We start from the raw sequence: 25,543 nt of genomic DNA on the forward strand, positions 1-25,543 counted from the left end.
CACAGTGAGGGAAAAAGGTAGACCTCAATGGTAATTATTTAGAATCCTTCATACCCCGTGTCCTCAATTTATCACTGCAGTTGTAAAATATGATTTAATCAGTGTAGTGTCATGTGCAACATATGAAGATGGAAATAAAATACCTTATGAGATCAACTTAGAAGTCTTTTCATTGGCCAGTGACTGTTGGAATGCACTCAGTCCTTATCTGTCTGTTTTTAATTAAGTACCTCATTCCGTGTACATTTTTTGTTTTTCTACAGGTATCCTGGATCAGTCAGCTGTCTGGGTTGAAGAAATGAACTATTACGACATGCGCACTGATAGGAATAAAGGGATTTCTCCCCTGTCTCTGCGCCCAGCAAACCCTCTTGGTATAGAAATAGAGAAGTAGGTAGTAAATTCTGCAGTTAAGATTTTTAAATAGCAAATACTGCATGGCATGGTGGAATTTATTTTACAGGATGTGGGTTAAGGAACATTTGGAGAAATATCAGTGCGACAAATCTTTACTTATGTATATTTACGCTATCTTGTTCAAACCATACCAGGTTGTTTGAGGGAACAAGTTAGGAAAACGTTACTCGTTGTTCCTTCCTGACCATGAATATCAGACACCGCACCCTCCTCACTGAGGGAAGCTGATGCATTTTGTTTGCCTGGCAAGTAGTAGGGAGGGAGACATGTAGAGGGGAGAAAAAACAAGAGAATATTGTGGTAGCATTCACAAAAATAAAGAAGCAAATCTTTTTCCAGGGTTAGGATTATTTTAACAAAACAAACGCATTTTTAAGGAAGTTGTATTTCAGACATCTTGGTTTTGTTTTACAAATAATTAATTTTTAAAACAATTTTATATGACTCCTAGTCGACATTTGAACTCAGTTCTTCATTTTTGTCAACTGTTCACTGCCCACATTTTCGCTACACCACCGTTCTTGCATCTACTCACTTTTTAATCAGGTATAGTCCCACCATTGACTCCAGACCTCGGTCACCTGGCCACAATTCAGTTGCCACCTAGACATTTAGGGGGACAGGTAGGGCAAAAGGAAGAGGAGATGGAGCAGAAGGAGAATTATAAATGTGGAGGGGGCAACATGAGAGAAAAGAACAGGGACTGGGGGTGTGAAAGTGGGTTTAGGTAGAGCAGAGAGTGATCAAAAGGAAGGGGGGGGGGGGGGGGGGGGGGGGAGGTGAGAAGGAGGAGGGCCGGACAGAATGCAGTAGAGCCAGAATTAACCCAGATGATGGGAGGAGGGCATTGGAGAAGTACAGGAGATAGCAAGAGAAAGCAATGGGGAGAGGATTTAAATGCAAGGGACTAGTGCCAAATTTTTAAAATTAATTCTCACATGGGGTAGCTGGTCCAAGAGGAAAATTCTCAGCAGTGGGACTGGGGAGGGCGGTGTTAATTGGCTGCTTCTGGGAATGTGAGGGTGCAAATAAAGAGTGAGGCATGTCAGGAATGAGTGATGCACAGGTAGATAATGAATAATCAGGTTGTGGCGGATATAATGAGGGATCCCATAGTTACAAATGCTGTGACTGGATTACAAATATATCATTGGGAGGCCAGGGCTGTAAATGAAGTGCCAGATTGTCTGAGTCATCTCCACCCCTGGGTTTTGGGTTGCGTGGAGAAAGAATAGATAATAGTGATATTTTCAGAGTGTGGGAAGGATTAGGATTTGAACAAAGCACACAACAAGTACTTGGACACTATTGTGATAAATGCCCACCGTAGCACTCCTACATAACAACATTCCAGCGAACAGGCAGTTGTGATATCCCTTTCGATTGTCCTCCTTGGCAGAAGATAACATGGAGATTCTATAGAGTTATTAAATCCATGAAGTTGGAGTAGTTGGCTGATGGGGAGCCAACCACAGTGACGCTACTGCAGTAACATTAGTTTGTCCTCACTCTGATCCTAACAGGTGCAATGCCATTGGAACGCTGGCTAGTCATTGATTTTGAAATATACTGCATATGCATGTATTTGTTATTATAAATGTTGAGAAAAATTATTTTCTTGTGCACCCAATTTGTTTTTAATAATTATACTTCGTGCCAGAAGCTAAATGTTCTCTAGTGTTGCAACAGTAGAACCGTTAGAATTATAATCATTCATTGCTGCTATAGTGGCCTGAAACTTATTTAGTTTAATGTTAGCCTGATTTATTAATTTATTTAATTGCATTTTGTGAAAATAGATATACACCAAATATCTACTACAGCATGTTACATATGTAGAATGAATGGGATAAATTGTGCAGGGGGATAGGCAAACGTATTTACTCGCAGTGGGTGAGTCATAAACAATTTACATGCTGAATTTAAGTCTATATTAAGGATATTGCAAAGGGAAATCCACTAGTTTCAGACAAGCAGTGTCAACATAAATAGAACAAGACACAATAGTATTAACAAGCTTCAGAAAGATTTAAATCTAGGAAGTAAGATTGAGGTTTGGGAGAGCTCTCCAAACCCTAATTCTAAATTCAGGAGTGAATCACTACGTCGTCCTTCTACTTCTATGCCCCATCCAGTTGGCTCGTCTCCAACTACAGCTTCTCTTTCAGAATATGCCACTGTTTCAAACTCTATCCTCTTCCTTATTTTGGTGATGCCACTCAGCAACGGCATTTGTAGGCATGTGCTCAGTTTTTAGCTCTATAATGATGCTATTTTTCCATTATCGTAGTAAACGCCGATACCATCCCTGTGCTTGCTAGCAGGTCTAACTTTCCTTTTCTCCAAAGTTGCTGCCTAGCCTGAGTATTTCCAACAATTTCTGTTTTTATTTCTGACAGGTTGCTTGATTTGGCATCAAGTCACAGCCGAGCCAAAACATCCTCCAATTTTGCACTAGAAAGGCTAACACTATCTTATCCGACTACCAGAAAAGACACCATAACCTTTGCTCCTGACTCTTATCGCCCTCCTTAACTACATGCTTTGTCTGAATAGATGGTATATGGTTTGAGGGCCTTGAATTTGCAAACTTTACATTCCGCCCTTTGTGAAAAACGTTTACACCGTCTCCACAATATTCTCCAGCTCCAGCTCACATCAGCCCATTGCTGCTGCTCTATTCTTTTGTTATCTCCAAATTTATTTTTCCCTCCAATGTTTAAGTTACCAAGCTCCATGCTACACTAAGTTTAAACTTGTCTAAAACTTTGGTGGTCATGTTGTCTTACACTAAATCATGTTTATGTATCACCTCCCTGATCTTATTCTTTACAGGATAAAATATAGTAGAACAAGATGCCGTTTATTTTAACTTTCAGAAACATCGTTGAAAGGAAGTTCTCAGCCAAATTTGTAATTCATTTGTTGGTTATTGGTGCCTTACTAAAAACATATATTGGTTCAAACTCTTAATTTTCCCTTTAATTTGTGCACTTAAATGGAAAGTCTAAAAGATGCATCTTTTTAAAATTCTTCCATTTGTCTGACTTTTATAGTGTTGGTTTATAGTACAGCTAAACAACATTTCATTGTTGATTAAAGATGCTGATCTGACTTCAGTCATCTACAGTCAAAGTCTGAAAGCATTTCATCTAATAAAATAAGTCTAAAGAATGTTCTGTCCTGAAGGGGCTGGAAGCAGAGTATAATGCTAAAACATGAATTGTCTGTCTTCCCACGTGGTGTTTTAGGATTTAATTCAACAACCAGGGGTGATCCTTTTTTAGCAAATTTAAAAAAAAACATTCAATCTTAAAACTTTTTTTCCTGTCACTTTCCGAAACATTATTTACTGACATTTCAAAGGTCCAGCAATTCAGAATACTTCCCTCAATTAAGCACTCTGCCCTGAATCTACGCCTCCCCCCATCCCCCGCAATTTTCATACGAACAGCGCCGGCTTCAGCCATAGTAATGCAAGTAGGCTTAGGCTTATTTGCGATATCCGAAAACCCAAATTATCTGAAATCCGAAATGCAGTTGGCTCAGAGGGTTTCTGATAAAGTACACTCGATCAAGGATATTCGAGCTGTACTACAAATTTGCAGGTAAGCATAGACCACTTACACACGTTTGTATGCCAATTTAACTATTCATCTGTTGATCGACAAAGATGGACTCATGGTGGTATACATTGCTACTTCTTAACTGTTAAATATCTGTACTGGTGCGATCTTTCAAGGCTATTATCTGTATGAAAGGTTATCACAATCACAGAACAAGAGGAGGACCTTGGAATTGAACCCTTAAAAATAGAGCATGTGCATGTAAACTTGAAAAAAAAAAATTTTTTATTGGCATTTTCCACATTTATAAACAGTTGTATGCATTTTGTACTGCGTTAATTAATTTTATTGTACTGTCCTTCCCTTAATTTACTTTATGTACATTTTGCTGCCCTCTGGTGCATTTAAACCTCTGCTTGAAAGCCCATAGATATGCAGTGATGGGTAAAAATATTCATTATTTTTGAAAAATCAGACCAGGTTTTAAAACTCTCTGAATAGCTACATATTTAACAAACTCAAAATAGCCAAACAAATATGTTTTGTCAGGGAACATCTTGTTGTCAGCTTAAACGATTTCTAATGATTTATGTTTTTAACTGGTTCTTCATGTCCGCCAAAACCTAATATATTGGTAGAATCAATAGTAGGAATTTGCTAATATTGAAATCAGCAATGGTTGGAAACCAACCAATGCAGAAACCTTTTGCAATTGGAGTGTATAAGAATAGGTCATAAGCTAATTAAAATTGCTGTAGTATCATCTAACCCCTTTGAATGCAGCGGTCATTTATTTGTATTTAGCTATGATTGAAAGCAATCCGCAAATGAATAACTGTTCTTTGGCTCAGTATGTATGAATATTATGCAACGGGAGTCCCAAATATTTTGGTAGTTGCTGCAGCAGATGAATTGTGAAAATTTGGCTGACAAATGACAGATCTGTGTCTCTAGTATGAGACATCAGTCTCCTGACATACTCAGCATTACATGACAAAACTAGACATGTCGCCACAGTGATTATATATGCCAAGCAATTGCACCAGATAATGGATCGCAAGACCAATAAAAACTACAGTTAAATCAAGCACACAAACACAAACCACCCACATTAGCTAGAGAAGAAAAAAACGAATAGTAAACTTTAACATAAAATCGCCAGAAAAATCCTTTTGCATATTCTCATACCACCCTTAACAGCATCTCAATACGTGGCCGTTGATTCAGAATCCGAGAATGTTCGCAGGGTGAATTCAATCCAGATTTTAAGTAATGATTTATTTTTATACTGAATGCATTTTGCATCTTTATGAAAGGTCCTTTTGGTTTGTTCAGGAATATCCAGATCTAAAATGGAGGAAATAAAAGCTTTGAAGTGTCATATCATTTTTACATCTGTGGCAATAAATTTGGAAATAATTACTTCTCGAGGTGGTTTCTGGAGAAATGTTTCCAAAGTGTTTGGTCTCACCAGCCGCGAGTAGGATTTATAGTGTTCTCCTCTCAGTAGGAAGCAGGCACTGAATGTTGCTCTTGGTAGCTGTACATTGAGTATTCACAGTTAAATGTAGAAATCTAGAAGTTGCTATTAACAGCTTCCTGCTCCTCAAGGTTTTGCCGTTGAGAACCCCGACAGACAGAAAACTTTAGAAATCACTGAACTGACGGGACCGTCCCCTTTTAAACTGAATTCATTACTTTTAACCTGATAATACATACCTTACTAAAGAGGCGTAATTGGGTTCATAATGCTGTACAAAGTGACAACTGCTGAAAAAACGTTCAACCTGTGGGAAACTAATTTTATGTTTTCGTAATGCTAGGTCTTCCATTATGATGAAAATTCAATGGTTTTTAATCTTAAGCTTTAAAAAATATGATAATTCAGCTTCTAATGTGTATGTCCAAATCTGTATTTTGCTCTCTGTATCATATATAAAAAGTGAGAGATAATCAGTACATTTTACTTCCGGGTTCGCTATCTGTAAGAATTCTTCAATTGCCCGATTAATGATATCACTGTTGCTGGATACGGGAAGCATGGTGGCACAGTGGTTAGCATTGCTGCCTACGGTGCTGAGGACCTGGGTTCGAATCCCGGCCCTGGGTCACTGTCTGTGTGGAGTTTGCACATTCTCCCCGTGTCTGCGTGGGTTTCGCCCCCACAACCCAAAGATGTGCAGGTTAGGTGGATTGGCCAGGCTAAATTGCCCCTTAATTGGAAAAAAAAAATAAATAAAACTGTTGCTGGATACTTGGAGGTTCCCTTGACTTGCTGCTTGATTCAAATTAATGTCGTGAGAGATTGCTGATTTGGTTCTGTACAACTTTGCTTCCGAGTTAAAGATTGTGGCTGTAAAATATCGGCAAATCGGTCAACACAGTACGGAGGTTCCAACTTTTAGAGGAGATATTAAACTTTTGTTCTATTTGCCCTTTCAGGTGATCATTTGAGTCATGTCACTATTCATAGGTTAATGGCAGAATTCCTGTTGTCATGTCTGATGTTTATTTCACGACCAGCAGCATTGAAAATAACGTACCATAGTATCCATTTACTATTCTTCCAGGTCATTTATCTCCTTGCTGTTTGTGGGACTTTGCTGTGATAAAATCAGGCCAACAATGCTAAAGATGATCATTGGAAATGTTGCAAGTATATTGGATGGAGGTGCATGACAAGATGAGAGGATCAAATGAGGATTTAAAAAAAAACCCAACATGGTTAAGAGGTAATATGGAAGTGAGGGGTTAAGGATAAAGAGCCTAAAATGTAACCAGACAGCTAGACAAACTCTCAGCAAATCAAGGTTGGGCTTTTAACCAGGCTGCCTTAGCACATAGCACCGTTGTGGCTGTCTCCAAATGCTTCTGGGGGAGAGGACCCAACTCTACCCTACCGGTGCCTCTTTGTAGTGAAAACATCACCTAGAGGGGCACTTTATACTGAGGCAGGTGCAACTTGAGCTACCTGCTTTGGTAGCGCAAATCCGGCGCAATAACTGTGGTCTTCCCAATATTTAATTGCAGGAAATTCTCTGTTTGTTGAAGACTGAATGTTATGCCAGCAGAGGTCAAGGTGGAACTCAATGTCGTCAGGTACTGAAGTTTTTAGATAATGTTGGTGAGGGGGAGCAGGTAGATGAGAAATATGAAGAAGCTAAGGGGACATCTTTGAGGACACCAGATGTCACTGTGCTGGATTCCTTTGCATGTGATTCTCTGGCTCGGAGCAGGCAGACAAGAACACAGAGAAACACCATCCACTTACCTGGATGAATGCAACTTCAACAGCTCTCCATCATCTAGGACAAAGCAGGCCGCTTGATTGGCACCACCAACACACAGTTGCAGCAGTGTGAACCATCTACAAGATGCACTGCAGCAACCCAAGGCTTTGTCAACAGCGCAATCCAAACCCGGGACCTCTGCTGCCTCATAGAAGGACAAGAGCAATAGATGCATGGGAACACCACCACCTGCATATTCGCCTCCATGCCATAACCATCCCAACTAGGAACTGTATCATTATTCTTTCACTGTCATAGGGTCAGAGTCCTGGAACTCCCTAGCGGTGCGCAGCACATAAGCTGCAGAGGTTCAAGAGGGGGCTCACTGCTCCCTTCTCGAGGTTAATTAGGGATGGACAATAAATGGACGCCCACATCCCGTTAAAGAATAAAAATAAACTTAGTCCCATTTGTTTGATACATTTTAGATCCTCACTCCCCATACCACCTCCATGTCCCATGCCTGTCATACCCTGCATGCCCATGGCTCTTTCATACTCAAAAGCATAAGATTATTATCAAAGGTGTATGTGAGTGAGCTTGTTTACACACATGCAGAGAAGTGTTGACTTTGCTTGATTAACATCTCTGAGGTTATAATTTATTGTTTTTTGTGATCTTTTGTGAATGGCTGAATTTTTATTTGTGCATGAGGTGTTAAGTGCTGCTAGCTTCTTACTGATATTTTAATGGTCTGTTTGACACTTCTGTCAGGTTATCGGAACACCAGTTTTCTTTCAGAAAATGAGGTTGTGTTTTTTTTCTGAGCATTTCCACCAATGCTGTGGTTACTATATGATTAATTGGTTCTATAAATAGTTTATACTAGAAGGGCCAGGAGTGGGCATGAAGGGTGGGCCATTGGAGGTGGGTGGAGAGTATTAGCTGGCATGGGGCATATAAAGAGTTTGGGTGGGTTGGAGGGCATGGGCAATCCTTTCAAAGTCCTGTTTCAAAATGTTTCAAATCCAGACTCCGAGATCCATGAACCATAAATCATGGAGAAGCTGGCCCCACTCCACGAGAATTGTGAGGGGGTGGGTGGTTAGGAGATGCTGACTCCTGCAATGGAGGCATCCATGCTGCCCCTTAATTGGAAAAAATGAATTGGGTACTCTAAATTTAAAAAAAAAGAAAAACTACCTCTTTGACCAAGATTTGCTCTAATATCTCGTTGTGTGGCCGGTGTCATTATTTTGTTTTAGCATTCTGCTATGAAGCACCTTGAGATGTTTTATTCTGTTACAGGTGCAATGTAAATACAAGTTGTTCGGTTACCATGACGTAATCCTGATGTTGTCCTCTGACTGTGAACTTAGAAAAAGAACTTTTCATGAGCGCCATTCAAATACTAAAATTACTTGTGTTTGAAGATGAATTGGCAGCTTACAAAGGACTTTATCAATTTTTTCCCCTCACAAATCCTCCTGTCATTGCACTGAAGGGTGTGGCGCGTTTCCCCATTTACCTAGAGTGCTGCTTTCCCCTCTGCTAGTCAGTATTTTGCCGTATTTATTTGACTAAGTTTACTAAAGGTTGCATGCCGATGAATGCACTTTGCAAGTAAAGCAGATGCTGATTATTTATTGTACTGATGGTCACATAAAGCCTCTTTCCAACCAAATGCAATCATATTCTCTCACGACGTTGTCAGTTTCATTACAAATTGTAATCCATGAACTTCAAAGATCACGGTATGACAGTGATTGTAGTTAATGCATTTAAAAGTGAGTGACTCACAAATTCGCTATGCACTGCTGCATAAAACATTGACAGAAGAAAGTGGCTTGGCGGCTGAACTTTTTCTGCAGGTATATCTGGCACTTCATTAGTAAAGTGGTCGTTTCAATTTTAAAAAAAATAAATCAAAGGGAACCTCAAATTTCATCTACTGATTCCAAGCATGCATACACCTTCACATTTTGTGGACCTGATTATTTGAAATGTAACCTCAGGCTGCTGCTAAACTAATTTTCTACTTCACTTTCAAGATATTGTATTTTTTTCATCCATAACATATTTCACTTTATTATGTAATAATCAAACTTTTTAAAATTTTGTTTTAAATATGTATCTTCCTGAAAGTACAATGTTGAGTTATCATGGCAATCCTTTTTCTAATGGTACTATTTTAAAGTAATTATATGAAGTACTTTATCTATGTCTTGTGTTGTCAGGAATTGTATGTTACCATTTTCTGTAAGGTCCTCCATTGTGGAATCCAGTTGAAAATGGCCTTGTGAAAATATAATGGTGTTGTTTTCAAGAGTTGCAACAGTGAGAGTAGGACTTTACAGTTGCTTTTCCATAGGAGGCTGTGTTAGCAGCAAATATGCAGTGCATCTTCCTTTTGCAGTTAAAGATATTCCAGTTTGTACTGTATTGGTTTTCCTTTCTCTTTGTTACTGCCATATGCCTTCAAGTCATCTGAACAGGATGTCGATTTACACAACAGAACTGATAGGAAGCTGCTTGGCTTTGCTTTTCTGAGATCCAAGCCAAGTCCATATCAAAGAGTCAGTCTATGCTGACAAGGCTGCACCAACAAGCCAAACAAAAGGACAAATGGACCGACTTGCGTCTGTAAAGATTCTGTTTGACTATCAGCATCAGGAAGACAAATATCATTATCCAGGATGTTGCTGTATCTTCATTGATCAGCATTGATAATGTGACATTCGAGGTTGTTGATAGTTTCACATATCTAGGCTCTACGATCGCCAGCAATCTGTCACTTGATGCAGAAATCAGCACACGCTGTATTACGCACAAGCTGAGTGAGTGTGTGTGGAACAACTGCAACTTGACTGAGAACACCAAACTGAGTTTAGCAAGTCTGCATCCTCAGCACACTCCTCTCCCATGGTGAGACCGAGACAACCTATTGTACGGTATGCAGGAGAAAAGGCTAAACAGTTTTCACCTTCATTGTCTCAGATGCGTACTCGGCATCCCTTGGCAGGACAAGGTCACTAGCTAGAGGTCCCGGACTGTGCCAATTCCATCAGAATACACTCGTTCCTAACGTGCTGGCTCGGCCACATTCATCACATTAATAATGGCCATACACCCAAAACCGTTCTGTATGGAGGCCACTGGGTCACGACCTCCTGGACACCCATGCCACCGCTACAAGGACACATTAAGGTGAGATATGAACATAGAACATAGAACAGTACAGCACAGAACAGGCCCTTCGGCCCTCAATGTTGTGCCGAGCCATGATCACCCTACTCAAACCCACATATCCACCCGTAACCCAACAACGCCCCCCCCCCTCAACCTTACATTTATTAGGACACTACGGGCAATTTAGCATGGCCAATCCACCTAACCCGCACATCTTTGAACTGTGGGAGGAAACCGGAGCACCCGGAGGAAACCCACGCACACAGGGGGAGGACGTGCAGACTCCACACAGACAGTGACCCAGCCGGGAATTGAACCTGGGACCCTGGAGCTGTGAAGCATTTATGCTAACCACCATGCTACCCTGCTGCCCCTTATATGAAGATGACGGATCTTGACATGGACAGCTGTGAGACAGTCGCTGACCGCCTTAGCCTCTGGAGGCTGACTGGAAGGGCATTGGAAGGGGTGAGCAGAAACGAAAATCTCAGCTGACCGAAAAGAGGCTTTCTTTAAAATAGAGGTCAGCAGATTGTGTCCGTTTTCAGCCTACTATCTGTAAAATGTAAATGCAACAGAGGATGCCCTGCAAGGAGCCCTACTAGGTTATTCTTCTAAGACCATAAGAAATAGGAACAGGAGGAGGCCATTCGGTCCCTCGAGCCTGCTCCGCCATTCAATGGCATCATAGCTGATCCGACATTCCTCATGTCCACTTTACTGATCAAGCATCTATCTATCCAACTCAAGGACTCTGCATGACAAGGAGTTCTAAAGACACTAAACCCTCTAAGAAAATTCATCCTCATCTCAGTCTTAACACAAGAGTTAACCACCATAGTGCAAGCCATTGTCTTACGTGACAGATGGCTGCCCTGAGAGTACATTGGTTGGCATGCTATTCATGTAAAACCCAGTGCCCGGTACCCCAATAAATAATGCAAAATAAAGGTAATTGTCAGTTTATATTTTCATTTTGAGACACTTTCATGTCTTAATACTGTACAAAATGTTCTTGCTCCAAAAGTTATTTATCTGCATTTATATTTTTTATAATTCCTACCACTTAAACTACTTTGGTTGAATATTCTTTGCAGATTATAGCAGATCCACATGTTAGAATTTCATAAACAGATGCAGTTTTGCACAGATTAGTAGTAGGGTTTTATATTGTGATGTTTGCATGTGGTCTGCACAGATCATTAGCACAGATCAAACTTGTATACCAAAGTGGATTTAGCATATAAAATATGTCGAGTCTCATCAAGCATGGCCTCCATCTACTGCAACATTTTGGATGCTGCATTTCATCATCTATTTATTATTTCATGTAATTGGCAAAACAAATTTGATATCACACTGCCACCTTGTGGCGGATACTGCACAGTATTACAATTTAAGACTTGTATGACTTTAAAGTTGGCCCAATTTGAATTGCAGCGTGCTTGAGTGATGAAGTGTCAGCATTTTGTTTAATCCATGGAGAACTGCAATTTTAGTTTTCATCCTTTCAGCATTGTTAATTGGATTTAGACTCAAATAGTCAATTTAAAAAAAGATACTGGAACAAATTAGTCATATACATGTTTTTCCTTGTGCCATTTAGACTAGTGTGACTATTTGAAAGATCCAAGTCTTGGGTGGTTGATTCCGTGCTGGGGAGAGTTTAACATGATGCAGTCAGAAATGAGGAATTGTATTTCCTTGCTACTTAAGTCCACTCTCGAGTCAAATGACAGTGGGTAATATAATGGAAAAAGTGAACTCCAAGTGAACTTGCATTTGTGAAAGTTTCTGGCGCTTGTGTCTTGTGTCAAGTTGATCTTTGTGGGCTAGAACACGTTATTAATGCATACCACTCTAGCTATCATCACTTGTATAAATTCTGCATTTGGATTGCTCGCTTTCTTTTCCACATTTTTGAAAAATTCTGCTGTAGGTCACAAAATAGCTCAAAAATGTTGCCAGGGAAGACAAGCTTAACCAGAACTAGAGTTTATAGATGCTGTGAGTGAATTTGCAAAGCAGGCAACTGTGCCAGAGCTAATGCAGACTTCTGAAAACTTGAGAGCTCTCTTCTTCTGGATCTATGGATCTAAAAGCTGAGAAAACTTCTGAAATGGAAATGTTTTGTTTTTGGAATATAATTCAAAGTGTTATTGTGTGCATATTTATGTAATGTGTGCATATATGTGTAATATAAATAAAAATTATATATACAATTTTTGAAAACTGTATTTTACGGAAAGGGCAAATACCGTGTTTTAAATGCTGAAATGTTATACCTGAGTGTTTGAGTAGCAGTTGTGTGCTTGCCTTCTATATTGCCTTTGCATTATGACCCAGGCTTTTCCCCCAAACTATCTTTATTGTGAAGATATTGATTTCACTTATGTTCAGTTTTGTTTATAAGGTGCCATAAATAATGTTGGTGGGTTAGGGACAAATCACATTTCAAGTTGTGCAGTGCGCAAGGGTTTCCGTCACAGTCTCAGTCTATAAATATATACACTGTTGGCCTGAATTCTGTGTTAGATTATGGATTAAGTCAGACAGCAACTTCGGCCCCTGCAAATGCACAGTGAAGCATGGAAACCAGGAGGTTCTGAGTCTGCGTGTTCCCTGATAAGCTACAGCGTAATATACCTTGCTGAGAGGCTTGGCATTCACACGGGTAGACGGTTGTGAATTACTGTGACGGCCACCAGATACCCAGCAAACAAGTCATAAAATGTTCCTGTTTGTCTGTTTGAATCTGCATAAATTTTTAACGCTATGATGAGATGCAATTCCTGCCAAGCAACCTCTCTGGCACTGAACATTTACTTCAAGTGTCAAACCTTTAAGATCCTGAGGGGTATTGACAGGGTGGATGTGGTGAGGATGTTACCCCTTGTTGGAAAATCTAGAACTAGGTTAGTTGTTTAAGACAGATGAGGGGAATTCTTTTTTCTGAGAGTCGTGGGTCTGGAACTCACAATTGAAGCAGAATTATTGGATATTTTTAAGACAGAGCTAAGTAGACTCTTGATTAACGGAGGTGGAGGTTAACGAGGGTAAGCAGGAATGTGGGGTTGAAGTTACAAGCAGATCATCCATGGTCTTATTGAATGCCAGAGCAGGTTCAAGGAGCCAAGTAGCCTACTCCTGCTCCTATTTGTAGAATGGGAGCTTTGAGAGGGCTGGATCCTGGAATGAGGGGAGCCAAAAGAGAGCAGGAAAGCAGGACCCTGGAGAGGACAGAAGGCTGCAGATACACCAAGAACTTGGAGCATAGAGTCCAGAGAGCACAATCGTGGAAGCCTGGGTTGAATGCTGAGCTGTATCTCGAGAGAGTGGGAGCACAGAAGATTCTACAACCCGCAAAAGAGCAGGAGACAGACGAATTAGGAAGTGTGGATGTACAAAGGGATCCGGGTGACCTTGTACACCAGTAAATGATGGTGAAGGGGCAGGTGTAGCAAACCATTGGAAAAGTAAATGGTATGTTGGTCTTCATTGCACGAAGATTTGAGTTCAGAAGTAGAGATGGCTCTGCAGGGCTTGGTGAGACCACACCTAGGGTATTGCGTGCATATTTGTCTCCCTACCTAAGAAAGGATATACTTGCTGTAGAGGGAGTGCAGCAGAGGTTCACTAGGCTGATACTGGGGTTGGCCGGACTGTCCAATGAGGACGGATTGGTACACTGGGCCTGTATTCGCTAGAGTTTAGAAGGACGAGAGGAGATCTGATTGAAAAGTATAAAATACTAACCGGGCTGGACAGACTTCAGGGTTGATGTTTTCCTTGTTGGGGAATCTAGAATTACGGGATAGTCTCAGGATAGGTGGGAGACCATTTAGAACTGAGATGAGCAAATAATTCTTCCCTGAATGGGTAGCGAACCTGTGGAATTCTCTACTACAGAAGGCTGTGGTGGCCAAGTCACTGAATGTATTCAAAAAAGAAATAGATAATATGTTCGATGTTAATGGCATCAAGGGGTATGGGGAGAACGCCGGAATATGGCACTGTGATAGAGGATCAACCGTGATATTAAATGGTGAACCAGGCTCGAAGGGCAGAATTGCCTCGTCCAGTTCCTAGTTTCTATGTTTCCTTAAGATTATTGTTGGAGATTAGAATTTTTCTTTGCTTTTTTGACATAATTGTGTATTCGATTAAATGTTCTAACTTCCCAGTTTAGACTGTGTCACAGTAAGGGTGCGTCAATCTGATTGATTGAGGGCATATTTTTGAATTCCTGATCCCCTGTTTTGGAGCTTTAATTATTGAAAGCTCTAGTGCAGAAGCCCACAGCGTGTGGGCAAGTGTAATAATGGATGGCCAGGACTGTTTGTTCATTGCCAACATCCGGGCCCTGTATCTGTCAATTGGTGTTTAAGGAAACTTGCAATTAAATGGAAGGAAATTTAAGCTGAGCAATGTGCAAAGTAATAATTGTGATAATTATCTCATTGCATTAATTACTGTGAAATGCTTCAGTAGTGATTCCTTTCCTTAAAAAAAATAGCACCGAGGTTCTGTGGCAGTTTTAGTTGAGAATTCTGACTGATAAATAACCACCTTTCTAAAGTCAATTCTTTCTGATTGCAGGGCAAGTTTTGTAGGTGCTTTTAAATAGTCGTGAAAATATAGTCTTTAAAATCTTGCGTGTTTTAGAAATACTGCAGCTTTGAATTTGCTCTATTGTAGGTTTAACAAGCCAACTAAGAATTCCTGATAATATTTAATTTAATTCCTTTTGCAGAGGCAGAATTCCTCAGAAGGACCTGGAAGGATTATTTCAGGGTATGAGTGGTGATTTTACCAGTGAAAAATTCTCTGCCACATGGTACCTGATAGAAAATCACTCTGCTACAAGGTTAGTGAAAAGGCACCATTGCAATAAGTGTCCTAGTGCTGGGTTTGAATATCTGGTGTTGTCAATTTAGCCTAACTTCTCTACTTTAACTGTTCAAAATACATTAAAAATAAAATCTTTCATGTAAGCATTCACTGTTTTCCTGAACCTTCCACCATTGCTTTGGCAAAACTCCAGAGAGAGGGGACATAATCAGTAATTTGCTCTGTTTCTCTTGGGTTACTGTTAACCTGTCAATGTTACTGCAGGAGATCTCCCCCCCTCCCCCCAATCAGCCCTGGCTTTTAGCTGTGTTTATTTGTGATTGGTGGGTTTGGGAGGGGGGAGCTGTTGTAAGGGTTTCAGCTCCTGGTTTACAGGTGAAATCCACTTGTGGCAACTGAAATCAACCTGTTGGATTTGTTAAAGTCAGCCGTTAGGAAGATCAGTGTTTTTTTTTAACAAAAAGGCAGAAAGCATTGCCCTTGACACCAGATAATGAAGCATCAAAGCATATTTCAAAAATGCATTTTCGGTTGCTGAAGAAACTAGATGGAATATATTTTTAAGTAGCGGCTATTCGGCATCATCAAATTGTGAAGCAGGAAGAGCTTTTGTGCATACATAGGTTTTTAATTTTATAAAGGTTTTCCTGAAACGTTAAATCCTGAAAATCATAGTGCCATTTGATGCCAGTGTCTAAATTAGTTAAGTAAGTTTTTGATGTGGCAGCATTCTGCAATCCTTTTCATTAAAAAATTATTTCATATTACATGTGCAGAGGTTTTGAGGAACATGCATCACACAGACTAAACCTCTTAAAGGACTTGCATTGTTGTTTTCTGGAGCACTGGAATCGTCATTGTTTGTCATATCAGAAAATTGCAGATGGATGTCTTGCACATTCTTCATCATTACCTTGGTAACTGCATCAAAGAGAAATACAATACAAGTAACAGAACCAAAGGAAATAGCTGTGCTTTATTTACTAAAGAAAGGGAACAAAATACAAATCAGAAAATAAATGTTAGAAGCAATGTGTCAGTCAGCAAGTCACTTTTTTTTCCCCCCTAAAAGGTTCAGACAGATAATTGGGAAGGTGGGACTGCCCGCCATCTGCCATATCGCAATCTTTGTCATTTGTCCCAGCCTCCCTGAAAATGGTCGGGCCCCTTTCTATTGAATAACTGGCTGCAGAGTTTTATATTACGAGCAAATTTTAAAAACTGCTGTGTCCATCCTGTTCCGTATCTTGTTAATCGTTTAAATAACAGGGCTTCCAAAATAGAATTTGTTAGAAATCCTTTGGTTCCTTTTCCAAGGCTGAGCATTTTCCATTGATTCCCTTCCTCTTCTGCTGCCAGTCCAGCTGTACAGTTTGTCAACTATTCGCCATCCTCCAAGCCTCCTTACTAATCTAACATGAAAATTTTTGTCAAACCCTTTAAGTAAACTATATTTAGTGGATTATCTTGTCCACCAGCTTCTCGGCACCTTCAAAAGAACGGCATTTGATTTACGAAGCTTTATCCCCACTAAACTCTCCACGACTATCGTGCTACTAAAATACTGCCGAGCATTTCTCCCACTATCTGAGTTTTGGCCCATGATCCTTTAAGCTACATCTCCTAACCCACAATCCTTGAATATTTGTGGAGCTCTGGAAAAATATTTATTTCTGTTCATATAATTTGTTTTCTTAAATACTGGGTGCCACATCAAATTCGCGCACATTGCCGTGTATGAAGCTGGGTGGAAAATACTTATTTTTAAAATGTATTTTTTGGTATAAAGATGCTTTTCTTGTCCTCAAAGGATTAATTAACCTATTTTGACTTGTCTTGAAAATTCCAGCTGTGTGATATATGAAATTCATGCTTTTGTACCATGGGAGGCTTACTTAATAATTGAAAAACAAAATATATTTTTATGTCTTGCTGTTTTTTTAAACAAATCTACGATTGCTTATGTGTAACCAAGAACCAGTTTTTGTAACTTCACTCTCTTCAATAGGATCATCTGCTGATTACCAAAGCTTATTGTCTTCTGTTGTTTTTGAGCCTTTCTTCGTTCTCATATACACATTTTCAGAGTCATGTGTAATAATAGGTGCAGTCTTCTGTGGACTGCATTCCATAGGTGACCTCTGCAAACTAAATATTGCACTGCACTTAAATTATAGACGGATTCCATGTATTGATTGCAGAAAATATTTGTGAGTTAACACCCAGAGAAATCTTCCTCACTGAGGAATAAAATGAATCTCCGTAGATGCCTTCTTATTTGGGCAAATGATCTTTTAACAGATGATTTTATACTATTGTCTTATTTTTTTCATGGTTTTAAAGATGAGGCAATGGTTCAAAAGTTTGATTTTTAAAGTGAACCTAAAACCTAGTTGGCAACGACAATTGGGTGGTGCATCATTTTGTCTTACTCAGAGGAAGTCCTTATTGTCTGAAATATCAACTTCCCTTTTAGAAACCATTCTGAAGAGTCTCATGTTCAGGTTCTTGAGCTCATGGAGCCAGGACCCTTTATTAACCCAATGTCCATGGGGGAAATAAAATCAAACAGAATAATGCAGACTGAGACTTTTTTTTCCTGAGACACTTGTGCTAAGAGTGTGCTATGCATGTGGAGAAAAAAATACTGGATATGTTGAACACAACTTATTATTTTTTTAAAAATCTGTACTTTACTTAACCCAGGTACAGGGAACTATGAACTTTGAGAGTTCTGCTGTTTTGGTTAACTTTTGTCTGTTTTCTCCCCTGAAGGAAATTGATTTGTGCTTAAAATTACTTTCCTGCCTAAAACATGTGACAAGTGTAAACATAAAGTTCCACGGTCTAAATTTAAAACACAGGTATCAGGAAATGGAAGTCCAGTCTTAGCTCTAACCACCTATAAAACAACAAAATATAGGACAAGCGACTGACAGACATCAGAACCTTATTGTAAATTTGCTTGAAAGCCCCAGTTCTGTTTCCTTTAAGTCATTCTTGGCTAACTAAAGAATATTAGCTGACAATAGTGAATAAATGGAGCATGATTCAATCAGAAAACCAATCGCGCAGTTGTGAACTATTTTGATTCTTGTTGAGGTTGAGATTCTTGAGTATGAGAAACAATCTAGAACAGGATTTTACTGAAACAATATCCTATCTTGGTGTTTGTCACGCAAGAAATGGAGAAGGTGATTTTGTGCTTGGAAACTTCAGGTGATTAGCATGAAATTAAGATCAGAATTAAGTATGAGCCCGGCTCTGGCAGCCCTTGTACAGCTCTAGAGTATGCATTTAAAAAACGAAGGGCAGAAAGCAAACTTCAACACATAGTATTCAATGCATGGGGCTTTGGAGAGACCACTCATGGAATGCTGTATGCAATTTTGATCTCCATATTTAAGGAAGGTAAACTTGCATTGTCGGGAGAACAGCAAAGATTCGCTAGCTGGGAAGAAAGAATTCTCTTGTGATTCAAGTTGAGCAAATTAGGTCGGTTTTCACTGGAGTTTACAAGAATGAGAGGTAATCTAATCGAAACATTCAAGATTATGAATGTGTTTGACAGAGTCGATTCTGAGGTGTTTTCCTTGGCTGGGGAATCTAGTACAAGGGGGCACATTTCAGGATAAGGGGCTGATCATTTAGGACTGCGATTGGGGGAAATGTCTTCATTCAAAGGATTGTGAATCTTTGGAATTCTCTACCCCAGAGGTTTGTGGATGTGGCATCATTGATTATGCTTAACGTTGAGATAGGTAGATTTTTTTGGTGTCTTGGGGAATCGTGGAATATCAGGAGCAGGTAAGAAAGTGGTATTGAAGCCTAAGATCAATCATGATCATATTGAATAGTGGACCAGGCTGAATAGTCTTCTATTTCTTATATTTTTATGTTCTTGCATGGATCTGTTTCTTTGGCTAAAATCCACTTTTGTGACTCATCGAAATGAAAGTTTTGCTCCATACTTATGACCTCAGGGACAGTGATGTATTTCCTTGTTCAGTGAATTAGCCACTGGAGTGAAATTTTGGTTTTTATGGATTTGAGATGTAGATTCTCCTGACGCAGTGTGTCAGATAATGTGATGTGTTCTGCAGTGAAGCAGTAATGCCAGATTGATCATGTTTTATTTTGTGCGAGAGTATGAGGGTGACGTTAGGCTTATCAGTTGCTATCATTTCACATGATATAGGATGAAAAATTGGAAAGTGTACAGGGTTTGATGGTGCAATTTTATGTCTTTCTGATAGCTTTGTTTTGGGAGTTCACAATGTCCAAATTGTCTTCCTAATGGTTCACATGTTTCACATAGAATCATAAGTGATACATCACTATTCAGCTCGTCATGCCTGTGCAGGCTCTCTGAAAGAGTTATCCAATTAGCTCCAGTTCCCTTCTGTTTATCTATAGTCTTGCCAATGTTCTCCCTATTATATACCATTAATTCAAGGACCTATAGCAATCTTTATGTTGAATAACAGCGCAGCATTCAGTTTTAAATTGCTAAAAAATGTCATGATTTATTGCTGTTTCATCAGTATTTCCCAGAGTACTTCATTGCAGTGTGAATATAAGCCTACTTGTGACAAAGATTATTAAATGTGCGGAAATAATTTCTGCAACTGTTTTGACTGGGAAAAATGACTATATTTATGACTCCTAGTCAAATGTGTTAAAGAGGTTCTTAAACAGGATTAATATTACGAGTTACTTCATGCCACTGAAGGTAATGTTTTCGCTCCTGTTTGTTGGTCTGTTTGATTGTAAACAATATATCTCAAAAGGTAATAGCTGGATTGCTTTTTAAAATATTTTTATTCAAACATTTTCCAGTTTATACATAACAAAACAACACAAACCCCCCAAACCTCGCCTTCCCACTTAAACAAAAAGACATACGACAGAACTCCCGCACCCCTCCCCCCTTTCTAGCAGTGAATGGTGACCAGCTCTTTAAAATAAACTGCTGCCACCGTCAGTAAAACCCCTCAGTTGCCCCCCCTCACGGTGCACGTGATTTTCTCAAGGTGTAAAAACTCCCATCAGATTCGCCAGCCATACTGATTAACTGGATGGAGAAGTTTACCTCCACCCCAGCAACACTCGCCTTCGAGCAATCAGCGAGGCGAAGGCCAGGACATCAGCTCCCGCTCCTGTCTGTAGCTCTGGCAAGTGTGACACTCCTAATATGGCCCCTAAGGGACATGGCTCCAACTCAATTTTCACAATCACCGACATGGTGCTAAAGAAGGAGAGTCCAAACCCCAAGAGCTTAGGACAGGCCCATAACATGTGAGCATTTTTAGCCGGACCTCTCTCAAAGTGCTTGCACTTGTCCTCCACTCCCATAAATAACCTACTCATCCTAGATCTAGTCAAATGAGCCCTATGCACTACCTTCAGCTGGTTATTAAGTCAAGCCTCGCGCTCAAAGAGGTGGCATTCACCCTCACTCCACACCCCATCCACCTGTTCTAGCCCCAATTCCTCCTCTCATTTGGCCTTAATCCCTTCCACTGACACTGCCTCTTCAGCCATAATCTTTCCATAAATATCCGATGTACTCCCCTCCTTCAACCCTGCAAGTGACAGCACCCTCTCCAATAACGAGGATGGCGGCATCACAGGGAATGTGGGAAAGACCCGTTTTGAAAATTGCGAACCTGTCGGTACTCAAATGCGGCAGACCGCGAGAGCCCACATTTCTCTGGCAACTCCTCCATGCTTGCAAATTAATGGCTATATTTCAACAAAACTTGGTACATTGTAGGGTACGGCCCGTTGAAGAACTTGATGAAGGTAGGGATCCAGATCCGCATTTGTTGAAGGATCTACTAACATTGGGTGATCGGGCAAATTGATTTTGTTTTTAGGATGTTGTTTTAGCAAGTGCCGGGCACCCTGGGCTGGTGAGTGGGCCCTACGAGTGGCCCTCCTTCACCTCAGCCGGGCGTAGTTTGATATCAGGATCGTTCACTAATCATGACCCCATGAATATGATTAAATACATTTAATACACGCTGAATATTTCATAACTAGTTTCAGAAAATTTTTGCTTATTTATACATCAACTTCAAATGACAAAAACAAAATAAATATTTACATTTTGGATTCGGTGGGAGTGCACGGTTCTCACAGTCAATGATGTGTGCAATCAGCATGCACCTCACTTCACTGATGTGCTGCCTTCTTGAACCACTGTAGTCAATATGCCACCAATAGTGCTGTTCAGAAGGGAGTTCCAAGAATTTGACCCTGTGGAATTAGAACATAGAACATAGAACAGTACAGCACAGAACAGGCCCTTCGGCCCTCAATGTTGTGCCGAGCCATGATCACCCTACTCAACACACGTATCCACCCTATACCCGTAACCCAACAACCCCCCCCCTTAACCTTATTAGGACACTGCGGGCAATTTAGCATGGCCAATCCACCTAACCCGCACATCTTTGGACTGTGGGAGGAAACCGGAGCACCCGGAGGAAACCCACGCACACAGGGGGAGGACGTGCAGACTCCACTTAGACAGTGACCCAGCCGGGAATCGAACCTGGGACCCTGGAGCTGTGAAGCATTTATGCTAACCACCATGCTACCCTGCTGCCCTTTAGGAATTAGGGATGGGCAATAAATGCTGGGCTAGCCAGTCACGTCTGCATTCCATAAAAGTATTTAGATTATTGTCATATTTTAAAATCATCTTCAGGATTGTAGAGGATATTTGAAATATCATTTCTCAAAGATTGTTTGGGTGAAAAGATATAGTAGAATATTTTCTTCCATTAACATTCGGAAACTTTAAAGTTGAATGATGTGTTTCGTCCCCTGAAATGCTTTTTATGGCCTTAAGTAGATGCCACCTTCCAAACCAGTGACTTCTAACACCTAGAAGGACAAGAATAACACGTACATGGGAACACCATCACTTCCAAGTTTTTCTCCACCACACATACCTTGTCTTGGACACATTCCTTCATTTCCACTGAATCAAAATCCTGGAACTCATCTCCTTAACATTGTTGGAGAAGCATCTTCATCTCATAGACTTCAGTTGTTGAAGTGACCTTTTCAGGGGTGGCTGGGGTGAGCAATAAATGCATTTTCAGTAGTGATCACATCCCAAAAATGGATTTTAAAAATAATGCGCAAACACCATTGTGAACATTTTTTGGGCGGGGGAAAACTTAAGATGCATTTGAATGTTTAGAGTTTACTTCGAAATAAACTTGGTCAAATCCTTTTCCTTTAAATTATCAGTTTCTCACCATTAAAGAACTGAGGCAAATTGTTTATTTTTTGCATTAATATGCTACTTTTTCCTCTCTTTCACATTCCAGCTTTGATCAACTAAAGATTGCTGCAAATTATTTAAGGAAGCAGGCAAACAAGAAGAATGAGGGGAGCTTAGCCTATGTGAAAGGAGGCCTCAGTACATTCTTTGAGGCTCAGGACGCCCTTTCAGGTAATCGTTTTGCTCTGACCTCATTTCGAATTCAGTGAGTTTTGTAGGACACAATACAAAAGCAAAAATTATTCCAATTATAGAGGCAAGAGACAGGAAAAAAAACAATTTCTTCAATCTTGTGTTTCCTTAATTTTGAAATATTAATTTGCCTTCGAAAGAACATCTAGGTTTGGAATCACCTGAATGTCTTCAGTCAGAGGAAAAGATGTTTCTCCTTTTATTCTTTCAAAACTTTTCTTAAGTTTAAAAACATCTATCATACCTTTTCCTAATCTTCTCCCCTCCAATGGAAAATGTTCCAGTAATCTTCATCCTTTCCCAAAGCTGATGTTTCTTATCTCTGGTGTAAATCTATTTTCTTAATGGCTTTAATATTCTTTCTATCATGTGGCTATCAGAATTACATGTAATACACTAACTCTCTTCCCATAGCCTAACCACTGCCATGTGCGCTTTCATTGTAAATTCTTGGCTTTGTCCTCTAGTTCTTAATTGCAAACCAAAAATATTATTAAATCTTTTATGCATTTACCCATAATTGCACTTTCAAGGAATTCTGCATTTGACGGCAAGGCAACATCTATGGCAAGAACAAACAAAATTAATGTTTTAAGTCTGCAAACTTAATCAGATATTGCAGTTGAGCATTTAAAAAAGAGAAGGGGAGAGGAAATTCAGTTGTCGGGAAAGATGTCGGATGATTTGTAGAATGTTAAGTGGAAAACCGGAGGTTTACTAAGATGAACTGGACTGAATGGGTTGCATTTGAGGATGTTGACTGAGAAAGGGTACAAGGATAAATCCAGAAATTGCAGGTTGCTTGGTTTAACCTCGGTGGAGGAGAGATTTTGAAACCACTGTCTGGGACAAAATTACTTGGATATGTGGATTAATTAAGGAAAGCCAGCACGGATTTGCTAAAGGCCGATTATGTATACTTAGCTTGATTGAACCTTTTGATGAGGAAACAAGTTGACGTAGGAAAACTGACTACCAAAAGACATTTTATAAAGTGCCACATGATGGGCTTGCCAGCAAAGTACAGTGACACATGGATACAAAGTTGACAGAATGACAGAGAACAGAAAGTAGTGGTAAATTATTGTTTTTCGGTATAGATGGAGTGTATGGTTGTGTTCCCCTGACCTCCATTAAGGTGTTATTCTTGATGTATATTAATGACCTCGACTTGGGTGTACAATTTTAAACTGCAGATGATGCAAAACTTGAAAGCATTGTGATCTGTGAGAAGGATAGAGATAGATCTCGAGAGGCGAGACACAAGCTGGTAGAATGGATGGACGAGGGGAAGATGTAATTTAATGCATAGAAATCTGAAGAAAGGCAATGCAAAGTAAAGGGTGCAATTCTAAAAGGTTGCGGGAGCCTGTCATTGAAGCAAAGAAGGCCTTTATATGCATTTACAAGACACTAGTTTGTCCTCAACTGAAGTATTGTGTCCGATTCTGGGCAATGGAAGGTGGTTCTTCTTGAGAGCAGACAAGGTTGAGAGAAAACTTGATAAAGGTGCTCAAAATTATGAAGGGTCTGAATAGAAGGAAACTGTTCGCGTTGGCCAAACGGTTATGAACCAGAGGGCACCAGTTTAAGATGATTGGCTTGAAGAACCCGAGGAAAATCTTATGCAGCGAGTTGCTAGGATTTGGGCTACGCTGCCTGAGACTGTGGCAGAGGCAGATCCACTTTCAGAAGGAAATTGGATTAGCACCCGAAGAGAGAAAAATTGCAGGAATTTTAGTAAAGGACAGGAGTGGAACTAACTGAGCTGCTCTTGCAGAAAGCCAGCATAAGCACGGTGGACCCATTGGTGGCCTTCATTGCTGTAACCATTCTATATTTCTGTGATATTTTCAATTTCAACTATGATGCTGTACACAATAATAGAAGTGTTTTATTTGTGTGTTTTCTTTTGTCATTTTTTTGATATGACATTTTCTGTGCTTGCCCAGTGCTTAAAAAGTTTGTTAAAATAATGTTAAAACAGATGTAGCAAATTCTTCCTTGACATCTGTGACAGTTTGCAGCAGTGCTGTTACTGACGGCGTTGCTGCATAAATCCATCAGTCCTCTTGCCTCCTTCACTTGTTGCCGTTAGTGGGTGGGCATTGCATGCCTACTCATGTGCCAGTTTGTCACAGGGCCAGGAAATCCTGACATACATATGTAGACTATAGTCTACAATTTGAATGAACATGAGCAAAGGGCTCGTTCTAAAGGCTATTTTTCGAACTGATGAAGCAGCAAAAATTGCAACAGGAACTGTCACCTGAGAAACAACCATCAATTTACTTTGCTAAGTGTTCATTTTTACCTTCATAATTTCAAATTGTTAACCATCTTTGTTGCTTTAGTATGAGAAATAGCTTGGTCCAAAATATTTTCCAGTTATTTGTACAAAACAAGACTTTATTTAAATTTCAGTACTGTTTTCAAAGAATTGATTTTTAAAAGGCTACCTTGACTCACTAATGCCTTTTAAAATTTTCTGGTGTCTACACTTTGACTTTGTAAATAACAATTCCAGACTGCATTAACTACCCCATTTCAATTTGGTTTATATATTTCACTATCTGAGGCCTGTAAAGCTAAATAAACAGACATCTGCAAAAATATAGTCACTTATTGAGAGACCCACATAGGTTGGGCGGAATTCTCCCACAAAATGACTTGTGTTATTTTGAGGGAGAATCGCAGGGTGATTTCCACTGGGTAGATGGGCGCAATCCAGATTGCGATTCACCCACGCTGAGTCATTTTTCTTGAGCTTTGGGAGATTCTCAGTGAAATATTCCGCT

General features: G+C 39.9%; 1 protein-coding gene across 2 annotated transcripts in view; it reads left to right on the forward strand.

Annotated features, from left to right (window-relative positions):
- The window catches only part of exoc2 (exocyst complex component 2), a 273,825-nt gene that overhangs the window by 65,062 nt on the left and 183,220 nt on the right, over positions 1-25,543 (forward strand). For both annotated transcript variants that reach the window (XM_038796745.1, XM_038796746.1), the window contains exons 4-6: positions 264-390; positions 15,156-15,269; positions 22,600-22,724. In XM_038796745.1, coding sequence (XP_038652673.1) covers positions 264-390; positions 15,156-15,269; positions 22,600-22,724 — 366 coding nt within the window. The remainder of the gene's footprint in view (positions 1-263; positions 391-15,155; positions 15,270-22,599; positions 22,725-25,543) is intronic.

The sequence above is a fragment of the Scyliorhinus canicula genome, chromosome 5 (genome assembly GCF_902713615.1).
Source record: "Scyliorhinus canicula chromosome 5, sScyCan1.1, whole genome shotgun sequence".
NCBI classification, from domain to species: Eukaryota; Metazoa; Chordata; class Chondrichthyes; order Carcharhiniformes; family Scyliorhinidae; genus Scyliorhinus; species Scyliorhinus canicula.